Below are 27,518 nucleotides of genomic sequence, written 5' to 3'. Positions count from 1 at the left end.
TACACTCTCACTGTTGCTCAATGCATAATTACAAATTACACATACATATACATGTAATTAATTAGAAGAATGGATTGCACTTGAAAACTTCATATACAAAAATTATAAGTAATGATCGAATGTAATTTGCTGTTCAACGAAAAGGTCAATACCAACTACCCTGTAATTGTCGAAAACATTAGACTGTACGGGGCTCGTAAATCTTCTTTCCCTTGCTATTGTTCGCTTGAGTTGATGCATGGGTGACATATTGGCATTAAGTACAACGCATATAGTCTTTTTTATTGAATAGTTTCAAAAAAGCAACAACGTAATACAATTCACGTTCATACACAGTTCTCATCAGCACTCGTGTGTATCTTGTACGCATTGTTGAGAGCTCTATAGTTAGGTCATTTGTATTTTTGGGACACTCTGAAACGCAATCAAATGCAAGCAAATTGTCTACTTCAAAATCAATTTTATTCAATGAAACACAATATTTTCTTAGATATCACTGTCAATATTGCAACCAATATCGCAAGTCGCATGGTGTTTATGCGCGTTAGAAGATGTGTAACGTTTTGCCGACGCCTTTCCAAGGGAAGGTACAGTGTTTCGGCAGATACCCAATGTCGTCCCTGGCAAAAGAAATCGAGTAGCATTGTCTGTACCTTCAGAACTACGTCCGATGGCGGCACAAGGCTATTAAAGCGTTACATTAACTGCGATGAAATCAGATTATTAATAACAATAGCGCGCGAACTGTAAGACATGCTGTGAACAAAGTAATGCCAAAAGTTGATCTATTATTTACTTTTGTCACAAGTTCAGTCCAGCTCTGATCAGTATAATTTGCATTATTCCGAAGATAAACACCCGATCCCACGATGAGAAGAGTAGATGCTGTTGCGCCAGCTACAAGACCATAGCGCTTCTGATTTTTGCAGATTGATTTTAGAGTTTGATGCAAGCTCGTAGATATGCAACCAGCGAGTAAGTAAATTGAAATTCTGCTTGCGAGTTATGAACAATTCCCCGTCGTTAGCGTAAGCAGTGAGTTTAGAGTGTTGATTTTTGCTTTAAGATATGACCAGTCCTTTCATTATATCTGATTTTATGAAGAAGTGGTTCAATAGCTGAATACCCTGAATTCCCCGTGTTATAGTGATGGGTGTAAAAAGGAAAAAAATTACACGGACCAGGATCTGGACGTTGGTATATAAGAAGCGAATGTAAGAAAAAAAATGGTCTCAAAAAACAAAAGCACAATGTGTATTAATGATGTATCCTATCATAAATATGCCTTTTAGAGATGCTGGTCTGGGTGAATAATGATGCAAATGACGCCGCGCAAAAGTGACGAAAAGGTGTTTTTTTCTGGTGATCGCTACATATCAGACTTGGCAACGTAACCTTTAATAGTACGTCCGTGTGGAAGTAGTTTTAACATAGCAATCAGGTCGTCAAACGTGATTGCTTCATCAAGGTCATTACGATCTGTTTCACTTAGTTTCGACAGCCCTTCAAGGAGACTATTATGAGCTTATGAGGTTATTATAATAAGTATGCATGATTTTGAGTATTTCAGTTTCATTTTGAGAAATAGTGTTATCTTGGTGCCTCAGATGAAAGACTGCCTTTTTGTTGCTAACTGGAAATAGAAGGAATTGCATACACCACTTTCATTTAAAAACTGCCGTTGTGTTCGTGTTGAACAAAGAGTGCAAGAGGTTTCTTTTTTCAGTGTAGCTGCTTAAAAGCTTGTATTTCCCTTTCCAATTTTTGTTTTGTATTTATCTTGTTTGAGTGTGCAATACTGTTGTGTGAGTAATCCCGCCATGTCTATATATTGACAAGATCCCAATATGTCACTATTCATACACCACATGGGACTTTTGTTTTTACTACAGTCAATAGTGATATTGACGGTGACAAGTGAATGATCAGAAAAGGCTAATGTCCCATTGATTTTATCGATATTCTTATTAATTTTCCCACGCATACATTTGCTAACATAAAATCTGTCAAGGCGCACAAGCGTACCACCACGCCCCACGTAAAGTTTACTGTGTTCTCGTGGTATTGGCGCAATGCATCAAACAGTTTGCGATGATTCAGGACAGATTTGAGCAGCTTTGCAGTGCGCATATCCGGTTCATTTCCTCTGTTACGGTCCATGTCGGGCTCAGTCGCAGAGTTTAAATCGCCCCCCCCATGATTACTGGGTTATTATTTAGATTACTGATAAAGTGTTCTATTTTAGTAAAGCATTCCATTAATTAATTTAATTATGTTAATAGGATTGTCATTAATTTGAGCGTGCAACACGTATCCAGGCATGATTTCACATTATGATAAAATATTCACAGTTGCTGCAGGAGAAAACAAAATAGCCACACCCGCACGATTAACGGTGCCATGAGAAAAAATACCAAAGCCACGCCACACAAGTTTCAAAACAATTTCATCGGAGACAAAAGAGTGTGTTTCTTTTAACATATCAAAATTGCAGGGATTGTCATGCTTAAAATAATTGAAAACAATGTACCGTTTAAGAGCATCCCGGCAACCATTGACATTGACGTTGTATGTTTCGCATGTTATTGCGTTTGCCATCACTGTGAGATTTTAAAATCAGTGATAAAGTTAATTTTTTAATGAGTCTGTGTATGCAAATTGTATCAGATGTGTTCAACTGCTGAGTATTAACTTGTTGATAAAGTGTGTAAATTTAATTATAGTAACCTAATTGATATTCTCAACAAGCCACTTTTTCACAATCGTTTGTTTATTTTGTTTCTGTCTTACTTTGTTGAAAAGTGATTTTTATATCACGGTTCTATTATTTTGGCCTGACTTATTTTCGATTATTTATAATTAACCCGCTTTAGATGGCCTGCTTTCTGACTGTGACAACTGTATATATAACTCTTCAGCGATTGACAGTGTATGGCCATTGCGTTTTTACACAGTTCTAGTCTGAAGGTTAAACAATACACCATGCGATCTTCATAATTTTGAATGTTCGGGCAAAAAATATTTTTTTATTTTTTTCAAACATTATGTAAAGTGCACTATGTAAAAACACATGGCATAAACTTTCTGACAATTATGTTTAATTTAAAATCCTTTGTAATTTTTATCATACAATGTGGATCTTTCTAAATATTTTTCTCAAATAAAAAGAATTATGAATAAAACAGCATTCATATTTTACGTGGATTACATTTTTGTTTTCTTATTTTCTACTGTCTGATAACATGTGACATGATGAAGTAACTGTCATTGATTTTGATTCCTGTTTTCTGTAGCATGCATTCGAGATGGTGATAGTTTTACCGCAGGAGGTTGGTTTCGTTCTATCAGAAATAAAGAAGGCGTCAACTGAATTTCTTGCCCCGAAAACCTACACTAAACGTAGTAACAACTTTTCAGAAGTAGTATCATGGTTTTGAAAAATCAATTGTCATGCACCGTATCTTTATACAACCCCCGTTTAATTTACATCGTTTTCAACAATAATGGACGTAATGTTATAGTTGCATAGCGTAGAAACGGAATTCATAGTATCAAACAAAACATTGTATATTGCATATAGTTGTCACCGGGTCAAAATACTACAGGCTTATTGTGCAACGTTTCACAGTTCAGTGAAGAGTAAGGAAATGAGAAAATCATCGGAACACCAACGAAAAAACTAAGCAAAGAAATACAAGAGAAACACATGTTGAATGGCATGGACCGGATATTAACGAATAAAATAAAGTTAAAGAAATGGTACAAACGTTTAGACAGTCATTGAAATATTATTGCAGAATAAAAGGCAATAATTTATTTAATTTAGATTAATTTATTTAATTAACATGAATCAATAATTTTTCTTGTTTTTTCTGTCCTTCAAAATTAATGGTGGACATAAGTGGCACATAGTAACCACTTACACACCCTCAGTAGCTGGCGTGTGTGTTTTACAAATGAAACTTTAGAAGCTATATATTACACTAGTTAAAATGGGTGTCGCATGTAATTTTTATTTTCCTCGAAAGTAGTAAACACAACATTAATACATCGTGTACACACCAGCATTTAAGAGTTAGTGTAGTTGATAAACGTGAATAATTTAAGGTTTCCTATCAAGTGCATCACTAATTGTTAGTAATTTATTTTCATGCTATTTCGATGAACAAATAAATTTAAAATTATATTTAATCAGATATAATATTTCGAATTCGATATTCTATTTGACATATATATCCGTATTAAACGCCCCAAGGAAATCCTAATGTTGTCAATATGCCTGTAGTTTCAATGAGACAGTGTTGGACAACTTACATTTTCAAGAATATCTGTTTTCTTTACTAATTCCACCAGAAATTGTACAGAAGGACTGAAACGTAATTATGGTGAGAAGAATTATAAAGAGGCCGGGAAATAGAACAATATGTCTAACAGAGGAACATTTTTTTTCCTGAAATGGGCCATTGGAGTTCTAGCAAACTGGCTATATGACACACTCTGTCCCTTGGAGGTATCATGATGGTTAACAAAGATACGAATGACTTTTGATTTACATGACATTTAAAAGTGGTACAGTTAGATCACACACAAAGGGGAGGGGGGTGCCGTAAGTCTATTCATGGAGCGATAATGCAGTATGACCAGCCATGCGATGCAGCATATAATTTGGCCTAGCAAAGGAACATTATGATTTGAAAAAAAAAAACTGCCACGAAGCAAATTGGTTAGCAAAAGTGGAACAAGTAGTGTACTTCGGCTGACATCAGCAGTGCAAGCAGAACCTGGCCAAACGTAAAGTCAGAATGATTAGTCCTATCGAGGACAAGGTGAGACTGTGCGTGTTTATCCAAACATGGGTAGGTACACTAAGGCCCAGCAAAGATGTAGTAATTCACAGTCCAACCACAAAGACGTACGATCAAATCTTGCAAATGTGTAACGTGGGGGAAGTACACTGACATCTGATCCGAAGTGAGTTTACCGATAGAAGGTGTAGTGCGATGTCAAATAATTGCAGATTAAAAAATTAAATCACATCTTGGGTGCAATTTGCACGGCATCATATTTAATTATTTAATATTCGTGAGTGTTCACCCTCATTTTTGAATATTTAATTTTCCTCGATGTGAACAAAAACAAGCTCCCGGTATAATTTTGATTCAATTGCTGTCACGTTGTCATATTCGAAAACCGTTTCCGTGCAAATGTTGCAGTATTGACATGCATCTATATTAAAAAATAACATTGTGTGTTTAACTAATGCCACTATACGGCGTTACTTTTAAACAAGGCTTATTGTAGCGATAACTTACTTGGTGACATATGTGCATGTATAAACACCTGTTGGTAACATGCGCTAAATTTTACGTCCGTAGTCAAATAAAAACAAGTGTTTCAATAGCCTATATGTTAATGCATAAATACCCTTGCTATTGTGCCATATAACAATACCCAGTACGTTATTGTGTTGTTTCTCGTGTGGCTGTGTTACGTAGTTTCAAGACACGTACAAATATGTTATCAAAAAACAGTCACGGTACACGGTCTTGCGTAAGTAATTTCACACCCTTTTAATTACTCAATGTTATTTGCTATATCGCAGGACCTGGGACTGTTATTCGGCATGTGTGAGTTGATTGTATTGAAGGTATAGGTAATTAAACAGACGGTTTATTAATATGTCAGTGGCTATATAATACATTATAACATATTGTAATACAATACTTCCGAGTTATTTTTAATTTAACTCCAGTAGTCTGTTTAATACCATGGTTACTCAGTTCATTCTCTGATTGTAACTGGGTGAGTACGAAATGTACCCTTTTTTGGCGTAAATTATTATTTTCCTGTCTTTTTAGTAATGTTAAAAATGCACTCGATTAACTACGACGTATATATATATATTAGATATTAGATATATGTATTAAATGTGACGTCATGTCATTAGCTTGAGAGACAAACTGAAATGTACGATGGACTTGACATATACCTTTCACCTTACTCTATCAATAAGTAATACGATAAACTGATAAACGTTGTAGACGAGGCGTAGTAGTTCTTATTGTAGACAAGCGAAATTGAGCTTCCGTCAGACATGGCATATGTGACGTCATATAGTTATATACCACTGAGCTCGATGAACTGTTTTTACAAAGCGTCAGCCTCGGTTTTGATTTGTCATCTAATATAATATTCGGTCAAAAGTAGCGCTTTCGTTGAATTACATCTATTGTAACTTTCTCTAACAGCATGATGGCTGAACGCTTGGTTCAATTAGTTGCACTGATGATTACGGTTGAAATGTCACTCTCATTTCCTATTATGGTGGCAAATGACAAAAAGGCAAGTTAAATCGTCCGACATTTTTTTTTAGAAATGTAAAAATTATATTAAGTCTCATTTATGGTATTCATGGGCAACCAAAGTTAAAAAAAAATGGCCGGACGAAACACTACATAGTAGATTTCTTGTTTTGTATACTCACCGACTAAGACGCAATGTTGTTATTATATCAAATAACTAGAAATTTCGTCCTTGTTACAGAACGACAAGCGACTTCTGGGTAAGTAAGGTATTTACGAATTCACTATTTTACGTTATTTATTAAATGTAATTTCGAGCCAAAAGTGTCGATGTAGTACAACATGTGTAAACAAAAAAATATACATAGTGTTTTATACATAGTGTTTTATGTTATCTGTATACATTTAGTACCACAAAGTTTTACATTTATTATCAAATATGATTCATTCTGCTATTAGTCAGTAACAAGACTAAACAATTAGTTTAGTTCAGTTACTCGTGCAAATCAAGATACAGATTACAGTTTAGAGATTCAGATCTACTGTTTTAAGCAAAACATTAATTGTTAATTTTATTAAACTATTGCATGTAAGTTATTCTATCAAATGACTCATCTGACGCCATAAACATGGTCGGACCTGCTCTCCAGTACAGCGTAAACAACCAATCAATGACATGGATGGATGCACGTGACCACTGCAACGAAACTGGCGGGAAGCTGGCTAAAATTCGCGACGATTCCGGAATGCGTGCATTACAAATATTTTTGAAAGACCACGAGGTGGATCTATGGGTGGGTAGCTCAGATATCGACAATGAAGGGACATTGGTTTATACTGACGATTCTGAAATGTGTTATGATCTTAACTTAGTTGACAATAATTCGGAGGAAAACGACTGTGTATTTCTAAGGTGAGTTTCAATATCGTGCTCAACTGAATTATGTAAATATAAGGAACCCACGTATTGTTATTACAATGATAGCATAATATATAGTGTGCATGTTGATCTGAAAACGGACGGACAGTCAGACAGACATGATTTGCATATGCAATGTTGAGCAGTCACATAGAGCAACCAATGGTGGAGCGATCTATTATGACAGGCATAAATTTAAACCACACGATACTGGTTATATATAATTGGTTTAAAATTCTAGATATATGTCTTTGTTATTAGACTTTCTAGATGCACGAGGTTTTTCTCTGGAAACCATACTAAAATTATGCTGATTCTTCTTCTTCTTTTTCCACTCGATTTTGTAAACTTTTGTATTTGTTTTATGCGGTTATGCATGTTGATCTGAAGAGGTGAACCGAACAAGCACAACCAGTTTGTTATATTTATCTATTTGTGAAGAATAATTTCTTGTGGCATTAGTCATTTGTAACAACCATCGCCGAAGTATGAACACTGAAAGCATAGCATATACGCTACACACCGATGTTGTACATTAAATTACTCGGGGGTGTAAAAAGAGGCCGCGGGGTTGCGTCTAGGTCTCTAGCGTTCATATAATGAAATCCAGCTTCATCAAGTGAACCTCAGAAATTACGGTACAAGATGGCAACTTACCGGGGGCTATGGGCGAAAGTATTAGTCTCGCCCACTCGGCTTCTTACTGGTTATTTTATTTGCGTCATGCGCCATAATATTATAAGATTCTTATCTCAAAGAAAATTGCGACTACTCGACCTTCAGTTTGTACATCGCATTTCATGTGACATTCGCCTTTTGTAGGATCTTAAAATAATATTTCGGTAAGGTTTGGTAATTTTTATGTGGTTATTTTTCACCGAAAATGCTCAAAAACACAGTTATTGCTACTTTAAGGGCCACACAAACTTTTACCGTCATTTGTAGGTAATACAATAAACGAAATCAGATTGGCGCTCCATAAGACAATACTACCAGCGAACGCGATACAATATTTCTATTAAAAATACCTAAATGTTTCGACGCCGCAATTACAAAAATGTAGCAAATAAATAATGTTTCGAACATGGTTGAAAAATTCCATGTAGCAAATAGCGAATAGTACCATATGTTCACGATAATAAAATTTATTTTGATAATGAGGCCTATTTCCAAAAGTCAATGTTTAATTCCATTAATGTTCCACAATGTTCCTATTTCATATTGTGAATGCAGGGTACATGCATTATAAAATAGGGAATTGCCGACTCGTGAAAAGGTGGGCTCAACAATGAAACAATTCTTCTTGGCAAATTTATCTAGAGTGATTTCGTTGACTAATTCGTCAGCAATTACACAAGAATCATTAAAGCAGATGTGCGATTTAGCCACGCAAACAAGCAAAAATTTCATTTGGTCAATGATCATGTGCTCAAAGAATCACCATGTATGTCTGGTCGATTCTCACCGCATCATAGCTCATAAATTGATTTCACTAATTAGAATTAGAATCTTTCTATTGTTGTTTAATTTCAGGACTGAGAATTCCACCACATGGCACGTAGGAAACTGTAGCGACACAAACTATTTTATTTGTGAATATAGTATAACAGATGGTGAGTGTATTGGATTTCGTATAACATTTTTGCAGGGAAAAATCATGATTAACAAATACGCCAATCGTAGTAGTAGATACAGTACTGTATTTATTAACAAGGTTTTGTAACAGGCCATATGAAGAATTCAAAATTGTTAAACCAATCTGAGTGGTAGCACCGACCGATTACCTTGTCGGTTGCAATTTGCAAGAGCGATACTTTCAAAATTGGTTCATTATGCATTTGCGGATATGTACTCGATGAAAAAGCTTCACCCCACCATACAAGTACTCACATACATGTGTTTAACTATAGCTGCGATGCCCATTCCAAGGCAAATCTATAAGCCTAACTTCCTCCATAGAGTATTGTTATCATAGAAATATGTTTTTATATTTATTATACACATCGCAGCTGCAGAGGAAGCAGAACACAACATTGGTCCGCGAATTCAATTCGACATAGTGAGCAAAAAGATGAATGGTGCAAGTGCGAGGGAGTATTGTAAAATCAAAAAGGGATGGCTGGCTCCAATACCAGACCAAGAGATGCAAGATTTATTGGTTAACTACATTATAGACAATAACATACCCGGTAGCTTTCACATTAAAAAAGAACACACGAAATCACGTGACTGCTATGCAAATTTTGCAAAGAATGCCGGCAAAGGAAAATATTGGATTTTAAGGTAGGCATAAACATTGCATCATTTATTTCGTTAACAATTCAGGCCAATAATGTACATTGCACATACTACTTCTGAAATTTTCGTATCTTCTCTTTTTTATTTATTCTCAGTAAATCACATGACTACAAATGGAGACAAGTTGGTAGTAAATCAAAGAGTTTTTTCATCTGCCATTATTTTTTCACTGATCAAAATGTATTCTTTAGTAAAGGTATAGTTTTACTTCTATGCTTACATGGTGGACCATTTCAAAACGTACTACACTATTCTCATATGGTCAAAAGCACGTTATACATTGGTTCTACTTTATTATAATAACACAGGAAGTCATTATTATTGTTTTTAATTTTAAATGTACTTGTTTGCTTAAAATAGAGAGTGGCACTGCTGCTGGTGAAGAGGAAGGTGACACTGCTGCTGGTGAAGGGGAGGGTGGCACAGCTGCTGGCGAGGAAGGTGACACTACCGCTGGTGAAGAGGAGGGTGGTACTGCTACTGGTGAAGAGGAAGGTGGTACTGCTGCTAGTGAAGAAGGTGACACTGCTACTGGTGAACAGGAAGGTGGTACTGCTGCTGGTGAAGAAGAAGGTGGCACTGCTGCTGGTGAAGAGGAAGGTGACACTGCTGCTGGTGAAGGGGAGGGTGGCACTGCTGCTGGCGAGGAAGGTGGCACTACCGCTGGTGAAGAGGAGGGTGGTACTGCTACTGGTGAAGAGGAAGGTGGTACTGCTGCTAGTGAAGAAGAAGGTGACACTGCTACTGGTGAAGAGGAAGGTGGTACTGCTGCTGGTGAAGAAGAAGGTGGCACTGCTGCTGGCGAGGAAGGTGGCACTACTGCTGGTGAAGAGGAGGGTGGTACTGCTACTGGTGAAGAGGAAGGTGGTACTGCTGCTGGTGAAGAAGAAGGTGACACTGCTACTGGTGAAGAGGAAGGTGGTAGTGCTGCTGGTGAAGAAGAAGGTGGCACTGATGTTGGTGAAGAGAAAGGTGGCACTACCGCTGGTGAAGAGGAGGGTGGCACTGCTACTGGTGAAGAGGAAGGTGGTACTGCTGCTGGTGAAGAAGAAGGTGACACTGCTACTGGTGAAGAGGAAGGTGGTAGTGCTGGTGGTGAAGAAGAAGGTGGTACTGCTGCTGGTGGTGGTGACGAAGAAGGTGGCACTGCTGCTGGTGAAGAGGAGGGTGGCACTGCTGCTGGTGAAGAGGAGGGTGGCACTGCTGCTGATGAAGAGGAGGGTGGCACTGGTGTTGGTGAAGAGGAAGGTGGCACTGCTGCTGGCGAGGAAGGTGGCACTACTGCTGGCGAAGAGGAGGGTGGTACTGCTACTGGTGAAGAGGAAGGTGGTACTGCTGCTGGTGAAGAAGAAGGTGGCACTGCTGCTGGTGAAGAGGAAGGTGACACTGCTGCTGGTGAAGGGGAAGGTGGCACTGCTGCTGGCGAGGAAGGTGGCACTACTGCTGGTGAAGAGGAGGGTGGTACTGCTACTGGTGAAGAGGAAGGTGGTACTGCTGCTGGTGAAGAAGAAGGTGACACTGCTACTGGTGAAGAGGAAGGTGGTACTGCTGCTGGTGAAGAAGAAGGTGGCACTGATGTTGGTGAAGAGAAAGGTGGCACTACCGCTGGTGAAGAGGAAGGTGGTACTGCTACTGGTGAAGAGGAAGGTGGTACTGCTGCTGGTGAAGAAGAAGGTGACACTGCTACTGGTGAAGAGGAAGGTGGTACTGCTGCTGGTGAAGAAGAAGGTGGCACTGATGTTGGTGAAGAGAAAGGTGGCACTACCGCTGGTAAAGTAGAGAGTGACACTGATGCTGGTGAAGAAGAGGGTGGCACTACTGCGGTTGAAGAAGAGTATGACACTACTGCTGGAGAAGAAGAGGGTGGAACTGCTGGTGGTGAAGAGGAGGGTGGCATTGCTGCCGGTGAAGAGGAGGGTGGCACTCCTGCTGGTGAAGAGGAGGGTGGCACTGCTGCTAGTGAAGTGGAAGGTAACACTGGTGAAGAGGAGGATGACACTGCTGCTGGTGAAGAGGAGGGTGGCACTGCTGCTGGTGAAGAGGAGGGTGACACTGCTGCTGGTGAAGAAGAGGGTGGCACTGCTGCTGGTGAAGAGGAGGGTGGCACTGCTGCTGGTGAAGAAGAGGATGGCACTGCTGCTGAAGTTGAAGGTGGCACTGCTGCTGGTGGAGAGGAGGCTGGCAGTGCTGCTGGTGAAGAAGAGGGTGGCACTGCTGCTGGTGAAGAGGAGAGTGGCACTGCTGCTGGTGAAGAAGAGGGTGGTACTGCTGATGATGAAGAGGAAGGTGGCACTGCTGCTGGTGGAGAGGAAGGTGACACTGCTGCTGGTGAAGAGGAGGGTGGCACTGCTGCTGGTGAAGAAGAGGATGGCACTGCTGCTGAAGTTGAAGGTGGCACTGCTGCTGGTGGAGAGGAGGCTGGCAGTGCTGCTGGTGAAGAAGAGGGTGGCACTGCTGCTGGTGAAGAAGAGGGTGGCACTGCTGCTGGTGAAGAAGAGGGTGGTACTGCTGCTGATGAAGAGGAAGGTGGCACTGCTGCTGGTGGAGAGGAAGGTGACACTGCTGTTGGTGGAGAGGAGGCTGGCACTGCTGCTGGTGAAGTAGAGGTCGGCACTGCCGCTGGTGAAGAGGAGGTTGACACTGCTACTGGTGAAGTGGAGGGTAGCACTGCTGCCATTGAAGAGGAGGGTGGCACTGCCGCTGGTGAAGAGGAGGGTGACACTGCTGCTGGTGAAGGAGATGATGGCATTTCTGGAGATGTGGAAGAGAGCACCACTGTCATTGGTGTTCAGGAAGATGACACTGACGTCAATGATGAACATTATGACGAAGGTACGTCAAATATCAGTAAATAACAAATATTGGTCTCATATCATCTCTCAATATTTCACCTTCGTCATGTTGTGGTGTTTGATCAATTTACATTCTGCATAAAAAACATATATCTTTACAAGTTGTGTGTGCACGGGAATGCACATATGACATAAACATTGGGCCACATTGCTGGCCTTTATAGTATGGAAAAACAACATGTGACTTGTTCGTGTATCCTAATTTGCAGCTAACGTGGTCTTCCTAATACTTATATATAACTCCATGGATGACTCGGAGCATCAGACAAACCAGTAGCACACATGAGGCCTGAACCAAAACTATTTTTTCTGGTGTACCACCAAGAAATTTCGCAACTGCACAGCGCCCCTTGACGAATTGATTAAACCTGAAGAATGTGTGCGATGTAAAATATTTTCGTGAAAAAATATCACCTCGCTGCCCCAATTTTTGGAAACAATTTCACTAGATATTTTTTTGTGAGACCTAAACCGGTATAATTTTCTACTTATGGCTCAAGTTCAATGTTTTATGTTTACATTATATTGAATATAATGTAATTTAATATTTAGTATTGTGGACCGTATTCTTAGACACGTTTTCATGTTCAGATTCAACACGAATCACTCAGGCAATCTGTATAATTAATGAGCAGTAAACACAATGTCGGTATATATAAACCCAAATCAGGGTACAAAAGAAAAATTGTACTCAGATGAACAAACAAAGTAGGGAGATGTCGTCCGAACTGCGCATATGTGCGCTCTACTTTTATTCGTCGTTATATGTATGTAAACAATGTATGTTCAGAGAACACGATCAATCGCAATCAGTCGTTGGGGGCGTAATCACGTAGGAGGTAACTAATAAACTGTGATTATTCGTAATTAATGACATACACGTAAAATGTGGTATGCGGTTGATAAAACTCGCGTACGTACAGTGCACGAGCCTGCCACGTTTAGTTTACGATTCCCTTTACTGATTACAGCAATACCAGAATTTATACATTAATAAAAATTTCCAACTGAGACCTGAATACAAGACTTAGCACAATTTACTGATTTTTACTATTGACTAATTTAACATTGGTGGCATATATACCTGTGAATTTTTTTCATTCTACAGTGTGCTTCAACCAAGGCATTCTGAACTTTTGGTGTGAGGGTGAAGCTAAATGTGTGCCGATCTGGAATGTATGTGATGGTATACCGCACTGTTGGGAAGGATTGGATGAGAAAAACTGTCCACAATTTGAACCGAGAGGTAAGATCAAATACATACGCTGTTATGTTGTCTCATAATATCGTCTATGCCATGCAACGCCAGGTTTGAGTAATTATTCTGAAATGCACAGGATGTTGTATTTATAATCGAAAGCAAATTTGAATTTCCTTAATTTAATAAATATTTTGCCTATGATTCATTGTGGATTGTAATTCAATATTCTTAGTATATTATTCGACAAATATTGTATGTTATATGGTACCCCGGTTCACGAGCGAAAGCAACAATATACTGACATGTACCATACGCGTATGGCTCATATATAATCAAATTGTTGCGACTTCTATCATAGTTCTATCATTATGAGTAATTGTTGGCTAGTCAACGCAACAAAAAAGATAAACATGATAATTCCTTTCATGAGTTTTTGCAAGCTGCGACATTTCATTCAACCCAAGACTGATATATTGCCTTTTTTTCGCGTGTACCAAATTTATAATCGTATTACTTAAAATAAAACAAAACTATTCGCTTTTGTGAAAAAAGACAATCATGCAGGCTCGGACGAATCCAATTTATAAACGGACAGATTTATCAGTTTACCCTACACAATGACACTATTACGCTAATAACGCAAAGGCTCATGGGTAGACGCTTGTTTGTAAACAATGACACGCTATGGCCATCTGACGCACGCGTAGGTGACGACACCCCCGCTTTAAAGCGGGATGGTCGTCACCTGCACATGCGCTGGAATTGAGTCCCAAGCCACGATAACACACGCTAACAACGCAAAAGCCAATGGGTAGACGCTTTTTTGTAAACAATGACACGCTATGACCCTCGGACGCATGCGCAGGTGACAACTCCCCCACTTTAAGCATGTTTTTAATATTTTGATATATAGCTTGTGAGACAAGTTACGAGTACTGTGAATACGCCCCTGATGGACATCCATACCAATGTACGTGTGAAAAACAAAGCATGTCGACATGCACCAGGTAGGTAACATTCACTTTCCACTTACGTGTGTTTGTCGTCACGCATGTTATTATCCGTATTAATTCATATCATAGTTTTTAATGCCAGCCTCAATCCCAATAAAAAAAAAACATTCTGCGTGGGCGTAAGGATATTGACACGAACACGTAGTTTGTTTCTGTCGCATCACATTGTAATTACCGAAGTTCTGTTTGTAAATTGTTACTTGGACAGGTAATTCACGTGTTTTGAAAATTCAATGCGTTTAATATGGCAGTCTTAGCTGTGCTGTTAATGTTTGTATATGAAATTTGTCAAAAAAAAATTCAAAATGACAAAAGACTGTCTACACTTCTTCATCGATAGAAGGTGCGATTTAACAGTTAGGTAAACATAATTATGCATTATCTTCTATGCTGTAGATGTAAACATGGTCCGGAGCAAGAAATAGAAAAAACGGAGACCAAACATGGTAAAACTGTAGTATTCCGATCTGTTTACGTGAACCCAACAGACGAAAATAATTGCTGTGGTGACTTAGAATATTAGCATCTATCTACTATCTATAGTTATGAGGAAGGCGCTAATACAAATATTGGTGGTAGTTGTTCCGATTTATAGCTACTCTTGTTACAAATATATTTTCGCAGTAGCACATGTTAATAATTGTACTATTATTTTAATTCTAAATAAAATACGTGACTTAGCATACTCTACATGGATTGTGGGGTGACGTTGTTATATGACATATCCCATGATGCACCGTTAATACCAGCCTGAACAGCATCGATGATAATTCCATTATACTTTTGACGCAAATTAATTCAAAGATCAGGTTGAGGATGGCAGACTTGTTTTTGTCTCTCAAATAGTTTTATGTACATTCTCGTCACCGCATACATTGTTTATATGATTGTGTAACCATGGTTTCTAAAACAATGAACGCGATGACGCGATAGAAGAGAACACATATTGCGGAGAAAAAAAGTCTCGCGGCTGTCTCGCTCTCAATTCTTATGAGAGTTGCCCTGGAAAAAACATTCGGCTGTGAACTGACAATTTTGAGTTTTTTAACTTGCACTTAGGACACAAATAGCAAACGGAACCACCATCGGTTTACATCCCTATCCAATAGGACTCCATTCTCCAAGTCCCCCAAGTGTTCAGTGTTGTATTAGTAAGAGCTCTTATTAATGATATAAACATAGCGTATATTGTTGGAAGTCATTATTTTCAGATTCCGATTCAGCAGATTCGCGCCTCTCTTTCTGTAAGTAAATAAGTATTTGCATACAAATGTTGATGCACATGCACCGTAATACAGAATTCCTTGTGATTATGAAAATAGTTGCCTGTAGTGTAAAAGGTTGTTGTCATAATAAAAGACATTGGTTGCAACAGTGGTGTCACTGACTACTCCGCCCATATGCCTTACAGCACAGGATTGTCAACTTCATCGTTGAGGGCGATGCATTCGACATTAACGCGATGATAGCAATGTCAAAGAATGATAGCATATGATTTGCCTAATTTAATATTATACCGCGACATTTACCTTATTTGGACATTGCGTTATTTACCGTCTAATAGCATTGGCAGAGTCCATCAATATGTGAAAATAGAAAAAAATTGTTCCTTCTAAAATTTATCGTTCTCACTTGTTCCACACTTTGAATTATTACGGTGCGATGTGACATTTCATTTATATAGATAGATGTTACGGTTGTGTACATTTCAATAACAAGACTAAACACTGTAAAATACTGTACAGCAAGTCATTCTGAACTTTTGTTGCGAAGGTGAAGCTAAATGTATGCAAATTAATGATGTAACCATGTAATAATATGTCCCAGACAGAATCAGAACAGAATCAGCGAACCTTTTGGGTGGAGTTCAATCAAAACCCGATGGCAGCCATATGTTTGTTTGTATTATTACAGGACGCTTACGCGCGTAATCATTCCATATTTGTAGTTCGCATTTCCTTATGTGGAAAATACCCTGTAAAATACCGCAACATTACGGCACGCTGTAACTTATGGCATATTGGCATTACGGTGACAGATGTATAATAATTGTCGGCATTTCACGACACGTTAGGCAAATTAATCGCTTTAACAGGCCATTCGTGCCAGTCGTATTATTTCTTTCCCGCTACGAAAATACTCTGACAGGGCCTGTATTTGGAAACTATTACTTGAATATTCATGTTAAACGTCACGAATGCAAATAACCAATCGGCATTGGTTTTAAAAAAAGGCACGGATCGATTCTGTAAGTAGATTGTTCGTTTCCATGTAACGGGGTTTATGACGAAAGGCAACACAAGAGTGATGCGCTTTTGCTATGCTTAATTCGTGCTTATTTCGCCAGAAATTGAGCAGCATATTAAAATGTTGTTTTCATATATAACAACACATTAAAGCTGCATTCCCACTTTGCAAAATATGTTAAATGCTATATATGAATTCCTATAAGTGATATTTGAAGTAAAGAAAGTGCACCTATAACGAGAAATCTGTCCAAAAATGAGAATAATCGAATATTCCCGGTCACTGCCGAACCGTTCCGATCATTTTCGGCGACCACCATTCCACAATCGAATGTTAGAACATTATTTCTAGTTCAACATTGTACGCTGATTTGTACGCTGTTTTCTACTCAAAATACTATTCACATTGAGCGTATTTGACTTGCCAGACGGCATCAAACATTTACCAAATATTTTGTGCAGTATTATTCACCTGATAGTGCACTTATTAAAGTGGTGTCCATGCAAATTGTCTGAATATTTATTAGCGGCAGTCGGGGTTTTGAGATAAACTGCTTTCACCCTATTGGTCAGATTTGGATTGGAATGAAGCGCGCGGAAAGCGCACCGATGTTTGTTCGTTGGTCTTCGGCTAATAATTTGGGTGGCCCACCTAAAATAAAGTTTCAGGGTCGTTTTCTTGTTATTCGCGCACTTTTGTAACTTCAAATATCTTTCATAGTAATCCATGTATATCATTTTAAATATTTACAAAGTGGGAATACAACTTTAAACAATATCAAACCTAAGAGAGAGAATAATAAAGGTTTAAAAATCGTCTCGGCAACGCACCCGCAATGTTTCGCCTATGAGAATACGGTCGGGGAATAAATCGCATCACTCATGAAATAGCTTCTATACTCTACAAACGTCAGAACAAGTACAATCTGATGTCTCGTGGACGCTTCCATCATGATTGGAAGGCTATCTTCATTAGTGAAATTATTAATATAATTTTCAAAAATCACTAAAAGGATTTGTCATAGCCATAAAAGTCGTTAATTCTGGCGAACAAATAATTCGTAACCCATGCCTAAAAATAACGACAGTGTAAGAAGTGGGTATACATATTTGCAAAAAATGCATAGGATGAACATTCATTTTTGTATGTCGACTCACTGGACAATTATAGGGTATGAAAGTACTGTCAACATCCATGTCCCATGTCTAGGGAAGTGACACCCGCCCATCCCGGCTGTCATGTATTCTCAGACGATAAAGTGTTACTCCATTGCAATCAATAGGCCCTTAATATACATAATACATAGTGGTGGTATATTATAATAACAATAATGAACTCAACACCCGTAATCAACATAACTATCCCACATATTTGTATTTGTATTCTAATCGAACTGAGTGTTGTAGGTCGTTTTATATTGGTACAATATGACGTAATAAATAATTATTCACATTCCTTTATTAGTTAGCTATTTCTGAAATACTAATATTAGTGAAATGACAGGGTCTCTATTGAAAAGAAAACGACACCCACCTTGCTACCCCCTTTTATATATCTCAGGAAAATAATAATTTTTAGCACAAACACCTTTGAAATATAGTAGATTATTTACCAAATAAACTGTGGCAAATGGCGCTATGTAGTATCATATATGCGTCAATGTTGTATATTTCTTTAGCTAGATTGATTATTCTGCAATGTACATGTAGCGTGTACAATGCTGATAATCCATCATGGACACCATACGCATACTGGATGCGCATCAGGTGATACATTGCTTTCGTTTTATTCTTCCGCAGTGTATTTTATTCGTTGGTTCATCCAAGTTGTGTTACGTCGTTGTGGGATGATGTAGTATTTCCGAATCGGCCACAGCAGTCCGATTCTCCGGGAAAGTCAGATATGTTTCGCCGGTACCGCCAAAGATCTTTCATCTTTGTCAACCATACGAAATAACAAAATGAATACTCAATTACAAAAGGTTGCTAGATGTCTCAATTCCCGGGAATAAATATCGCTGAATATCGAATGCACTTCACCGTGTAGAGTTCTATACACAATACGCCACTACACTAACGGTTCTGTGCTAGTAATTATTGGTTATGTTCACTTATTGTAAACATTGCTAACCGACCAGTGATCGTGTGATTACGGTTTACCAGTGTTTTGAACAGTCAATCGTCTCGGACAGGTTACCCGTACGAATCTTGTTTGCGCCATGTACTCTGTTTATTGGCCCGTTTAGTACCAAAGTGTATCATAATTGGTTCACCATAATTGATAAACTGCAGATTAATAATAAAAGTAAGCTATCTATAAATAATCACATTACTATAAATCAATGTATGACGCACCTATCCCGATCGTGCGTTGGTGTTTTCCTCCTCGGCAACTGGTCCGTCTAGCAACTAGCATAATGATGACATTACTTGAAATTACACATTCACTAATACACACATTACGAGCAAGTTAGTGTTTTTTAATTCGACCAACCAGTGGTCTGAGTGGACATGCGCCGTGTTCAATACGGGTCCCGTACGACGTATGCAAAAATACATCGCGTGCGTACTCAAAGTACGAAAGCTGTCTGCTCGAACACCAACGAAATTTAAACTCCTAAACACTTGCTGGAGGTTGAAAACAATCGTCTTTAAAAAAGGGGGCGAACACGTATAACCCGCTTTATAACGGAAACCATACATTATTAATGATATAAACATAACGTATATTGTTGGAAGCCGTCGCACGTGTTACCATAAATACACATGTTACAGCTGACGCCGACTTGCCTCGTTGGCTATTCACATGAGTCAACACTCGATCAATGACGGATATTAATTTCATTACGTATTCCTTTGTTTCTTATTCACGTTTGTGTGTACGAGACGAGATATGACATTGTTGACATGTAACCAACAGTGCGTACTGTTTGTAGCGGCGGCCCTGACACGGTGGCGAATCGACTCCAAAGACAAAACAACGTGCCGAACACGTTGCTACTATTCACTGTGGATTGCTCGGGTAAGTGAAATGTATTATATAATGACCTTTGGCCCCAGTATATTAAAACCGATGTTGCGGCATTTCACGGGCATCAGATAAAACTGTGATGGAGCCCCGTGCTGGAGATCTGTGTCGTATTTCACATATCGATGTTTTTCACCAGGCCTGCGGTCCGGGGCGAATCTAGACAATCTGTAGAAATTATACAATATATGAACGTCAGTACAATGTGAAATTTGGAACAAACATTCGAATTGGAACCCGAAACCATTTCAACATTATGACGCGATGAAAAGCATTGACAATTTTGTGTTTGCCTTCACCTATCATTTTCGCAATCGTACCATCCTGGACATCAAATAAATACAATAATAGAATAACGCTCACAGATAACCCGGTAAGCATAGAAGTAATGACTGAGAGTTGCCGATTTCCAATGCATATTTATTTTATCGATACGTGTGCGATTAAGTCCAGAGCTATGCATGGTCTATGGAACCAGTGAACGCACCACATGTCGGCGTTTTATACGATGATATCCATAACCCACAGCTGAGTACAGTATGACGTTGAAACTATAGATGATCATGAATAATCCACAGCTGGGAGTAGTCATAATCGAAATGAAAAAAAAAACAATTATAACCACCATCTATTTGTATTTATAATTATATATATAGCCATCTTAGAACGTCTAATATCATATCTCCATTTGTCAGCTGACAGCGTCGTACAACGTGTGTTATACTGATATCAAAATGTTAAGTTGTAAGTTGATGGCACACTATTGACATTCAGCGGGTCACGCCCTCCATACTGCAAACAGCTATTTAAAGTCGATTAAATCGCCTTGTTGGCGTTCTACTCATGGCGAACATATGCGATGCAGTGATAATACGGAGCACTAAAGAGGTCGATACACCATGTTATCAAGTCGGACCTCCCAGAGGCCACGTGAGTACAGGTTGGAAATGCCGCAGATGGGTGACAGCAAAACCGGACGCCGTGAATTTACGACTTAGATTTACTTTATGCTGAGTAACCCTCGGGTACTGTCCCCAATTTGTAATTTATTTCCCGATTGTGACCTTAAATGACGTGAATTCGGTAGACTGATGGTATCAATCATTTCTTATAGAGACGTTTGATGAATTTTGGACTTTTTACGTTTCACAAATGTCACCCAAACAAATAACACATTGACTTGATAATTATCAGTTCAAATTAAAAAAAAACTGTCGGGTAACATATGTGTTTGCGTCATCACGTCAGTTTTACACAATTGATGACGTATTAGGTTACGTAATGAAAAATGAGCAAAACCAAAAGTTGAGTACGTCTGTACAGCTTCAATTTGTTTTACTGTAATTACGTATTTCAAATATTATTATGTTAATTGGATATGAATATCACAGAGGCATTAATTTGAAACACGTGTTTTATGATACAATTTACATATTACGCAAATGCGACCAATCCGATCGTTTATGTAAAATTAAAATCATCTTCTGTTTTTTTTTCAGGCGTATGAACAACAATATGAGAATAATATCTAGTGTATTGCGGAGGTGGTCTGTTGTCCTGACTGCGATTGCGATATTTGTGTTTTTGTCACGAATATTATTACATCAGCGGAGCACCAGCAACTTGAACATGGTGGTCCGTGATAGCTCTAGTTTAACTGTGCCATTTTATACACACGACTGTCCTGAGGTAGAGACTAACTGTTCCACATATGTTACAGAGAAACCTTGCAGCGACCCCACCGACTGTGGGAGAGCTTTGGAAGTTTATTATGCAAATCTAGCCACCAAAGGGAGTCGCTGGTGGTTTTGTCCAAAACTTCACGATATTCTATGGACTTGTCTGAAACCTCTCAGAACAGGTCAGACGCCGTTGTCTAATTTCTATCTGCATGACAAGCCACAGGAACATCATCGTGATTACAAAGAGGCGAGCTTAGCGTTCCTTCATCTTCCTAAATGTGGAGGGACGTCGATTAACGATTTGGTGTACAGGCTAGCTGGGGGTCAGCGCAACGTACATGATATCAGACACTGTGCAGAGTTCTATAAATTATCGTATGATATGGGAATAGGTGAAAAGAGGTTATTCATGATATCTAAACGAGTCTATGGACTTCACCAATTCGCCAATCCAAAACGTCCATTTCTTTATTTTGCCTGGTTTCGTGATCCGGTTGACAGAGTTGTGTCACAATACTATTTCTTGCAGACGTTTCCCAATGTTCACTCACACTTAATCAGGAATAAAAACCTGACCGAGTTTCTTCGCGACACCGAAGGAAAACATCACCATGTATTTGACAATTTCATGGTACGTCTGTTACAGTTCGGCAATCACCACGAACTGGATGATTCTTTTGAGATGCGCGATGGCGCTGTTGAACCGGGTAACACAGAAGCACCGGAAGTGACGATAAAACACTTTTTGACGGCAAAGAAAAATCTAATAAATGACATTGGTTTCATAGGGTTGCTAGAAGATTTCAAAACATCGCAGGATATGTTTTGTTTCATGACTAAAAGTAAATGCCCGGATGAGGCGATTCATAGAAACAAGAACAGCAAACGACCAACCGACAGTTTAACCGATTATGAGTACAAGGAAATTGTAAAGAGAAACGTTTGGGACATTAAACTATACGAACTAGCAACTAATATTTATGAGCAACAGAAAGAAACATATCTCGCAATGGAGAAATAGGCATTCATTTACAAGACTTCGATACAGGCTTTTACTTGTTAAGTAATGTGCAATACGGAACTATGCATTCCCGTGGAACTAATTGAATGCTGTTGTAGCGTTGCATGCAATTTTTTTTAATTTTTCGATTGCGGTTTCAAGCAAACAACTCTATTTTGCGTACAGTCTTTATTCCCGAACGCATTTTGAAAACTTTACCTTTAAATATACATTAATGTTTATGCCCGTCGTTCTAAAGGGTAGTGTACGAGCACCAATGATTTTTAGTGACTAGACTAGAACATCTGAAAATTTTACTATGTCTCATATTTTTCATTATTAAAAATTGTCATTATATGCCACTGATTCTATCGAAAAATCAGGTTATTCGTCATATATCTACGAACACTAATACTAAAATAATTTTATTACAATATATTATAAATAATATTGAGTTACGGACATATGTCAGATATGAAAATATGTCAGACAACTGATTTGCACCTGCTCTTAAACATTTACATAGACCAGAGATTTGATATATGAATATTTAAACTTACTTTACAACAAAGTATGCAATATGTGAATTTTTAAATAAAATGTAGCATGGAAATAAAAAAAAAATTGCATGGAACCGAGGTAACTTTTTAAATGTTAATTATATGATAAATCATAGTATGTTAAACAACAATAAATATCCGTATCCATATTCACTTGTTTTTATATTCCCTTCCTTCAACTGAGGTTGGATTTATTTCCTTGCATGATCCGCACCTTAAAGTAATGATTCACGCATTCCCAATACCAAATCATTTATTTTACATCATTACAGCGCCAAACAATTCACTGTCGCAATTTTGCTTTGTGTTATCTTGGTACCACTTTGTTGTCCTCTTCTCTCTGTAAATACATTGCATATTAGCATATACCGTATACTCTGTGAGGGAGCATTCAATTCTTCGCTGAGCGTTCCATATCATTTGCATTTATAATCACCTGTTCATGAACACAGTTTACCGACAGGTTACCCTACGTTCAGAGATATGATTTTTTTAGAACCAATATATTCAAACTTTCGAGGACGCGTTGATAACATTACTCACTATTGCGAAATAACTTCAATTCGTTGCGGTTGCAGAATGAGACTGATCACTAGACACGGTACAACACAGACATATGTGCACGGCAAGTTTTAAAACATTCGAAACGGAATATCACGTATATGTGGCTGTACATGACACACATTTTAAAGGGCGGTGGTCGTCGCGCAGGGCGTGTTCGAATTTCATACAAACAAACAATGTATTTTACACGCGTTGTATACGTCGCTATGAGTCCCATATCGAACAGGACGCGGCGACCACCACATTTTAACTGATATCTAAACTCCCTAATATATTCAAGTTAGTTTAATTACTAACTGTTTAAAGAAGAAGTATAGTATTTAACAGTCAGCGTATTAAGATGTTCAAAATGCATGAACTAATCGGATTACTCGGATTTATATCATTCGACATTAAAATATTGAAATAATTTGTAAAAATGTAAAACACTGTATTGTGTGATTGTAAATATTTTCACCAGGTAGAACCCACAACCATTCAAAGCCAGGAACATGTGATTGAATATAAATAGCAAATAATTATTCACTGAGTATTTGGTATATTTTGTCTTTAACCAGTATTAATACAATGCAATTTTAGTATGGAACGACTGATGAAATAGCTTTGCACGAGGAATGAGAGTTAAAATTAGTTTTGAATAGTTTTATGGATATGGAATCCTTTGCAATCAGATGTACACTCAATAACATTAAAACACCGGAACGTAACAACGAACAAATCCAAAAATGAGCAAATCAACGAAGACGAAAAAAGTTAAAGCAGCAATAGCTGTTACTACAGAACATTTATTCCCGATTTTTAGTTTTAATAAAACATTTCCTGTGTCATTAGTGCAAATGTTTAACGTGGGATCTTAAAATATAGCATATACGCTATATAGTTGCGGTAGGGTCACCAGAGGACGCCATATATTGAAATACAGTCCATGATCAAAACAATACAAATAGTGACAGACGTGACATCACACCAATACGCTGTTTACCAAAGTTACCAGAAAGTGTCATAATATGTTGTTTCCATGACAACAGTAGACCCAGCCACATTATTTAACAGTTGATAATTAATATTTAACAGTTGAAAAACAGGATCATTTACGCGTACTTATTTTGGCTTAATTTATTACGAATAATCCAATTTAAAATATTAGCTAAATCAGAATTAATATCTATAAGTTACTACTGACGGAGAGAGTATTGGTGTATCATCTGCATAAAGCACTATTTGACAATGATTGATGGACAATCATCTATGTACAGAACAAACAATAATTGGCCAAAAATGGAACAACGAGAACAACACATATAACTTTTGTGTCATAAAACTAGGTGCATTGGGGGATCACGGCATAAATAAATATACCCAATATTGCCCCAGTGTCAAAGGTATACATACAAAAGCTCCTGTTACAGTAGTATTGTCGGCAGAAGTTGGTTGAAAACTTTTCTGGCAAAAAAATCGAATCTGAAAGTTACGGCGTTCGCGAGTTAAACTGATTGAAACCTGACGCATTACGCCGTTTATCGAATACGATAATCACTACAATCAATCCCGTCATGCGTTGCTGTTCTAAATGTGCTTCGGGAGTGCGTTTAACACACCTATCCCAAGAAATAATACAAACTAATTTCGACGTTCGCTGATCAAGCACTGTGATAAGAGGAGTAAACAGTTGTGGAATGAATTCAATTGAGAGGAACCTAATGCCTCTCAAAGAAATAACTCACCAGTGTGATGGGTATCTCAGAATAATCTCTACGGAAAACGCTTTCCTTTGAATATTGATGATTTTGTAATAGTCCATTACTCGAATCCCGCCTGACATCTTAAAATTCAATCAGGAACGAATCTACGAAACTGCTCGGTGCTGTTCAGCTATTGGCAAGGCGGATATTTTGCTAACCTCGTAGCTGTGGTAGAGGTAGTTATGCGGGTAGAAGCAGCGTCATGGCAACTACAAAGGGGTTGTCAAGCTGAAAGCCAAAGCCCCAAACGATGCAATTGACAAAATACAATAAAATGAAAGTAATATTTAAATCTAACCTGAAAATACAGCATACACACACAAAAATAAATAAATCCACACTATTCAATATAATCTCCCAACCTTCACCAAAGGTTACATTACTACGTTTGCAAAACAATTATTCCTAAAAATCGGCATTACTTAAACATTCACCTGAGAGACAGATGTGTCTTGTATAATATCCGAGGTCCAACGACGAAGTGCTTCATGATCAGTTTTTTTTTCAGGAATACCCACGTTGTCTGCCGTTGATGGTGCACCAAACGAAATGAATGCCCTAGGGTATAGAACAACGTCCAAATCAAATAAGGCCTAATAACTGACGCACATACTGTAAGAAAACTATCCACCTGGCTTAAAATTGGGTGACATTCCCTGGCTTGCTAAGTAAGTAAGTATGCAAGGCTGGAACTGGGCACAATTGATCATCATTGATTTATGACAATGTCTTTGCGGCAAGGTTCTGCGTTACCCGTTTTAAGTTTAAGAAAGGCACACACGTTGCTAAAAAAATTAATTCAGTGTTCAACCAAAAATGGATTAGACACAGCACATTAGACAAAATAGCATCTTTTAAAAAAACATCTTTTATGGTATGCATGTATGATGTGAATACACGTATTCTAAGTGTTTCAAAATAACGTGTTGTAAGATCTGCTGTAAAAGGTCATCTCGATCTCGCACTTAAGTGCACGTGTCTGAAATATCCGTTACAAAGACCAATATCACATTCTCGAAATTCATATGTAGACAAGTCACCGAGCACATAACATTATGCAAATTAAATCTGAACAAATATGATAATCCAGTTTTATATACTTGTATAGTCGTCTCTGTCACTAATGTATTCCACAATAGTCTAATCTCTTTGGCTTAGGAATATGGAGGACCACGTGTTTTCTGCAGCATGGGAACCAGGTACCGAAATCCGCAATTGAGAATGGGAGAGTGAATCAGCAATATCATTTTGAACTTCAGGTAGGTATAGTGCAGTGATAAGGAAATTATTTTCTATGACTGCCATAAGTTTATTGATATCATTGCACTGTGAGAATGTCCTTATCTTCTTAATAATTTGCAACATAGCCTGTCCATCTCAGCTGTACCTAACATGCCTCTGTAACCAATAGCTACCCCGCAACAATGCAACAAGAACCACATAGTGTACAATTCTAAGAATGCTATGGAGAATGCATCATTTCTGAAACAGTGCATTTCCACTGGTCAAAGCTCGCTGAGCCAAAGCCCTTGGAAGAAACCTCCATAACCTACTGTGGATGAAGCTCTGTATTAATTTGCAATTGAGACTCTTCGATCAGCTCAGCATTGAGAAACAAATGTTAATGATTCTGTCATTCTTAATTTACGACAATCATGTCTGCAGATTTCAATAATATACTTTAGTCGTCTAGTTCAAGTAGCTTTGAACAAACTTGATAGAAAACAACTCAATTTAAAGTTTTCGTAGGGATGAGTAGCAAAAGCTTTTTCTTAGCAAAACTTCAAATAAACATCACTGGAAGTTAGAAAACAGGGATCCTATGCCAATTAACTGTATCCCCGCACCTAATTGTATTCCTGTAAGTTGGTCATGTCGCAAAAAAAGATGTTACTTACTATATAGCGAATGTCTATTTTATTTGAGGGTTGGCAAAATGTCATCTGAAAATATGCAATCTGTGTACTCATTGCTTGACGCTACTTTTGGATGTTATTCCACTGTATTGCGTTGTTGAAAACGATCGATAGGGTCATAACAATTACCAACCAATAGTTTGTGCTCATAGATGTATGTTGCCACACGTGACAGAGCAAATGCAATTTACGTTA

General features: G+C 38.1%; 2 protein-coding genes across 2 annotated transcripts; both read left to right on the top strand.

The window, feature by feature from the left end:
- The first annotated feature begins 5,785 nt into the window (after positions 1–5,785).
- LOC102807184 (uncharacterized) lies at positions 5,786–15,275 on the top strand. Its single transcript, XM_085496045.1, has 11 exons — positions 5,786–5,802; positions 6,249–6,342; positions 6,544–6,562; positions 6,897–7,215; positions 8,755–8,834; positions 9,231–9,504; positions 9,615–9,715; positions 9,880–12,351; positions 13,480–13,617; positions 14,486–14,579; positions 14,982–15,275. Exons 2-11 carry the CDS (start codon positions 6,250–6,252, stop codon positions 15,106–15,108), a joined length of 3,717 nt encoding a protein of 1,238 aa, XP_085352171.1. The 5' UTR covers positions 5,786–5,802; position 6,249; the 3' UTR covers positions 15,109–15,275.
- A 6,213-nt stretch (positions 15,276–21,488) lies between these two features.
- On the top strand, positions 21,489–23,250 carry LOC144355608 (uncharacterized). The gene has a single exon (XM_078010669.2). It carries the CDS (start codon positions 21,489–21,491, stop codon positions 22,560–22,562), a length of 1,074 nt encoding a protein of 357 aa, XP_077866795.1. The 3' UTR covers positions 22,563–23,250.
- Positions 23,251–27,518: the final 4,268 nt, after the last annotated feature.

This window comes from Saccoglossus kowalevskii, chromosome 22 (genome assembly GCF_978046115.1).
Source record: "Saccoglossus kowalevskii chromosome 22, keSacKowa6.1, whole genome shotgun sequence".
NCBI classification, from domain to species: Eukaryota; Metazoa; Hemichordata; class Enteropneusta; family Harrimaniidae; genus Saccoglossus; species Saccoglossus kowalevskii.
Note: the sequence above shows the minus strand (reverse complement) of the source record. Positions and strands in the feature narration are given on the sequence as shown.

Bases quoted from the DNA above. Each gene is read 5' to 3' on its own strand.
- LOC102807184 (XM_085496045.1), top strand. From the start codon at position 6,250: ATGATGGCTGAACGCTTGGTTCAATTAGTTGCACTGATGATTACGGTT. The intron at 8,835-9,230 runs GTGAGTGTATTG...TACACATCGCAG, and splicing joins TGAATATAGTATAACAGATG to CTGCAGAGGAAGCAGAACAC. The intron at 9,716-9,879 runs GTATAGTTTTAC...TGCTTAAAATAG, and splicing joins AAATGTATTCTTTAGTAAAG to AGAGTGGCACTGCTGCTGGT.
- LOC144355608 (XM_078010669.2), top strand. From the start codon at position 21,489: ATGGTGGTCCGTGATAGCTCTAGTTTAACTGTGCCATTTTATACACAC.